Genomic DNA, 4,075 nt, shown 5'->3' with positions numbered 1-4,075 from the left:
AGGAAAGGAGTGATTTGTGTTCTAGATGCTGTATACCTGGAACAGCTCAGTCTGTGCATACAAAGGCAAGCTCCCAGCTGGAGCACAGGATTTGAAATGCTGGTTCAGCATTTTTATTTAAGAGGGAAAGAAGTTCAGTTTTGAAGGAGGAATATTTCCTGAGCGTGTTTGAACTCAGCAGGATAGTGTTTTCCAGAGACAAAAAGCACACAATAAGGTCAGTTCCATGTGATTGTGTGAGGGTGCAGCTGCTTGGGCCATTAACACACCCCCTACATGAGGTGAACACTGCCAAGATTGCTCTAAACGTTGCTGCTTCACCCCAAAGCTGACAGGCTGTCCTGTCCAGGTCTGAGAATGGGGCTCACCAGATGCTCCAGTCATACTTCTAAACCCAATCATACTTTTAAAGGTCAGTAAGGATGCTGTTGATGTTGAGATTCAAACAGAAGTCCAAAAGAGTCGTTGATGCTGGAGGTACTGGTTCCTCCATATCTGGGATTTTATTCAGAGTGAGAGGCTGAAGGAGACATCCGATTTGCAGCTTCTTCAGAATTAAACAAAAGTTCACTGTGATACTCAGTATTCTGAGCAATTTTTCCATCTATTTTCTGTCTCTTTTTCAGGGGCACTTTCATTGAGTTCCGAAATGGGATGATAAATGTGTCCCCCATTGGAAGAAGCTGCAGCCAGGAAGAACGAGTTGAGTTCTATGAACTTGATAAAGTGAGTTACAACCCTTGAAAAATACCCAGCTCTTCTGGAAGAGGCAGTTATGGCCAGGTTATGATTTTGAAAAAGCTTTTACACTTTGTGCAATTTTTTTCATTGTAATCCTTTCCATGTGGTTTAACTAACTTTTTGGTTCAGGAAATACACAATAGTTTTTTTTGTTCCAGTAGTTAGCAACAATTCCCTGCAGAAGGGGTGGGGTTGCCTCATATTTCTTTTAACTATATCCAGTGTACTTAAAAACCTCTGTCTACCCACAGGGTTCTTGAAAAACTCTGTCACAGATAAAATGAATCTTACTTGGAGTGCTCTTTAGTATACCAACCTGTATCCATTCAAATCCATAAAACAGTTCCCTTTCTTGTCAACCCTTCAAAGCCTCATAAAGCAGAATTGACAAGCTGAAGTCAGCCCATTCCTTTGCCTTTGTACACGCAGCTAAAGGTGCGAGGCTGAAATGAACCTGAGGCAGGGTCTCAGAGTTCTGCCCCCTGCTACACCCTAACAGCCCTTTCTGACCCCACACAAAGACAACTCTGACTCCTGAAAAGCAGCCTCTGCCTGGGACTCGGTCACAGGGGCATTTTCAGGGCATTCTGAAGACACCCTTTTGTTGAGTGTGTGGCATCAGAGAATTGGTATCAGTTTTGAGACTCTTCTATGCCTTAGTCTGCCCCTTTGTGAAACTGAATTTCATTGGGAGTTGAAGAGAACTTCCTCAGCAGTCTGATTTTCAGATACAGAGGCAAATATCATGGCATATATGTGTCATGCTCAGTTTTTACAAGTTGGTAACAGATTAAAGTGGAAATACTCTCAGCATGCTTTCAGTAACAGTACAATAAAGCTATATCACAGTAGTCCTGAGACTCAGACCTGTGGATACTTTGTGTTTTTGTTTTTTTTTTAACCTTTCTGTTGATGATCTAATACAGCACATAACTGATGTTTTGCTTTTTAACAGAAGGAACATATAAGAGAGAAATTTGTAGCTGATTTACAAAGAGAATTTGCAGGAAAAGGCCTCACGTTTTCTATAGGTAATGCATTAAAATAATTTAATTTACAGTATTTAAGTTTCATTTCAGTCATATCCTCTTACAGCTGTGACATACCCAGTCTCATTTGTGTGACAGTTACCTTTCTGGGGGTGTTTGCAGCACCACACACAAGACTAAGCCTCTTCTTTCCTCCTAGGCTTTCACTTGGTACATTTTAATTGAAATCCATCAACAAAGAACTTAATTGCTTGTCATCAGTTCATTGTCTTCTAGTGTCACTTGTGTGACTGATTCTGCTCATTTTGAAACACACTGCATGCTTCTGGTGAGTCAGAGGTGTTGCTGTGAATCAATTTTGAGCAGAAGTACTACCTCAGTGCTGTTCAGCAGCCCCTGGTTCTTCAGCTCTGTAGCTGCATCGTGTGGGAGGGAGGAAGGAAAATCCAAAAGCTAGTGCAAGCTTCAAGAGAAAAGTGATAATAAGGGGGACTTAATTTTCCATATTTTTTTTGTTTCCTCCCCCTTCTCCCCAGTATAATATCATATTCTTGCCTTTTACTACTTTTCAGAATTATAAAAAAAAGTGTGGTGGCATTAGTGCCGTGGTATTGAACCACTGAGGCAGGAATGAACAGCAGGAAGCTCTCCTGAAGCATGCTGTAAATACCTTTTTGACACCCACTTCAAATTGGAGTCATGCTTTTATGTATTAAAGTCCAAGGATTTGGAACTAGAACAGTTCTTGTCTGTTAAGCTGTGTTAAAAAGGCTGGTTTCCTCCTTCTATTCTTTAGAAAGTCTTTTGCCTAAGACTTTATGGCTGTACATACACCAAGGGCTGTATTCATTCATGTCCTTTCTTTCTAGAAGTAAAAAGATTAAATGTAATTTTTTTTTAAAGGTTTAGTTCAAGAGCAGCAAGTGCTCATGAACATGTTAAGGTTTTCATATTCATTTAATGGGTAAATAATCTCTAAATCACAACTCCAACAACTGATAGCCTGTAGAACATTTTCAGTACTTCTACAACTGAACTCCAGGGTCTCATAACATTTCTGTGACTTTGGCAAAGCCCCCTCTACCAAAAATCTTACCCAGTTTAGTTTTTCTCACTTACTCTCTCCTCAGAGAGTTTGTTTTCACAGTAAACCAAAGTTTGTTTGGTTTGTGTCTGTCCTAGGTGGCCAGATAAGCTTCGATGTGTTCCCAGATGGCTGGGATAAGAGGTACTGCCTGGGAATCATTGCCAGTGATGGATACAAGACTGTTTACTTCTTTGGAGATAAGACCATGCCAGTGAGTATATTGTTCTGTAGACAGGTTTCAGAGCAGCTGTTTTAAACCACAAGCGTGGTGGGTTCTAACCAATGGCCCTGTGCCTGGGAAGAGCTGAAGTCAGAATATAAAAGTTCTAACTGGCTGTGCAGTACTGGTCAGCATGATGCTGGGAGCCAACCATGAGCACTGAGCCCATGATGCTGGGAGCCAACCATGAGCACTGAGCCCATGATGTTGGGAGCCAACCATGAGCACTGAGCCCATGATGCTGGGAATCAAACATGAGCACTGAGCCCATGATGCTGGGAGCCAACCATGGGCACTGATTCTTCTGTTTCCTGAAGTGAACACAGTGTTCTTGACAGACTTTATAGAGTACATTTTTAAACTGAACTTTTTAGTTCCATTAAAAACCTAGGTGACAGGGCTGTAAAACTGATTATCCTGTTTGGTTATTGTAGATTGATGCTTCTTGTTGCTGGTGTTTATTTAACATATTTATTTACCATAGAATTTAATACTGTTCCTTTGCTAAGCACTTCATTTTGTCTCCACACTGGGGAACTGAAATGATGCATAATCCCTGTTCCCAGTTATTTGGCACAGTCCAACAGCTCTGCAGGGTGATTCACAGGGAATACTGAGCAGAGACCTGACTGGAGCTAGTGAGAGCAAGGGCAAGCACAAGGACTTGGGTGAAATTAAAGCTGTCTGAATATGGTTAGAGGACAGTGTCAGGCTAAGCTTTATAAGAAAAGGTTTAGTTTTACAAGAGCATACAGGTTTATAACTAAGTTGCAGCAAACTTTATAGCTTTATAAACTCTAAAAGGCCAAGTTTTATAGGAAAAAATACAAGCTTTAAAGGAGTCCATGTGTCCTGTTCCACCCCAAGACTGTGACAGTGCATTAAGTTACAGAAAACTAAATCCTCTTCTGTTTTTTCCCCTCTTGTTTTCAGGGAGGGAATGACTATGAGATTTTCACAGACTCCAGAACAGAAGGCCACAGCGTCACATCCCCACAGGATACAAGGAGAATCTGTGAAGAGCTGTTTTTTAAATGA

General features: G+C 41.1%; 1 protein-coding gene across 1 annotated transcript in view; it reads left to right on the top strand.

The window, feature by feature from the left end:
• Positions 1-4,075, top strand: part of PMM2 (phosphomannomutase 2) — a 6,266-nt gene extending 2,191 nt beyond the window's left edge. Inside the window, exons 5-8 of the mRNA XM_008939537.1 lie at positions 627-726; positions 1,697-1,772; positions 2,913-3,028; positions 3,971-4,075. Of these exons, the coding sequence (XP_008937785.1) occupies positions 627-726; positions 1,697-1,772; positions 2,913-3,028; positions 3,971-4,075 (397 nt within the window). The remainder of the gene's footprint in view (positions 1-626; positions 727-1,696; positions 1,773-2,912; positions 3,029-3,970) is intronic.

The sequence above is a fragment of the Merops nubicus genome, unplaced genomic scaffold (genome assembly GCF_000691845.1).
Source record: "Merops nubicus isolate BGI_N331 unplaced genomic scaffold, ASM69184v1 scaffold6684, whole genome shotgun sequence".
In the NCBI taxonomy this organism is placed as follows: domain Eukaryota; kingdom Metazoa; phylum Chordata; class Aves; order Coraciiformes; family Meropidae; genus Merops; species Merops nubicus.
This window is presented reverse-complemented; position numbering and strand designations above follow the sequence as displayed.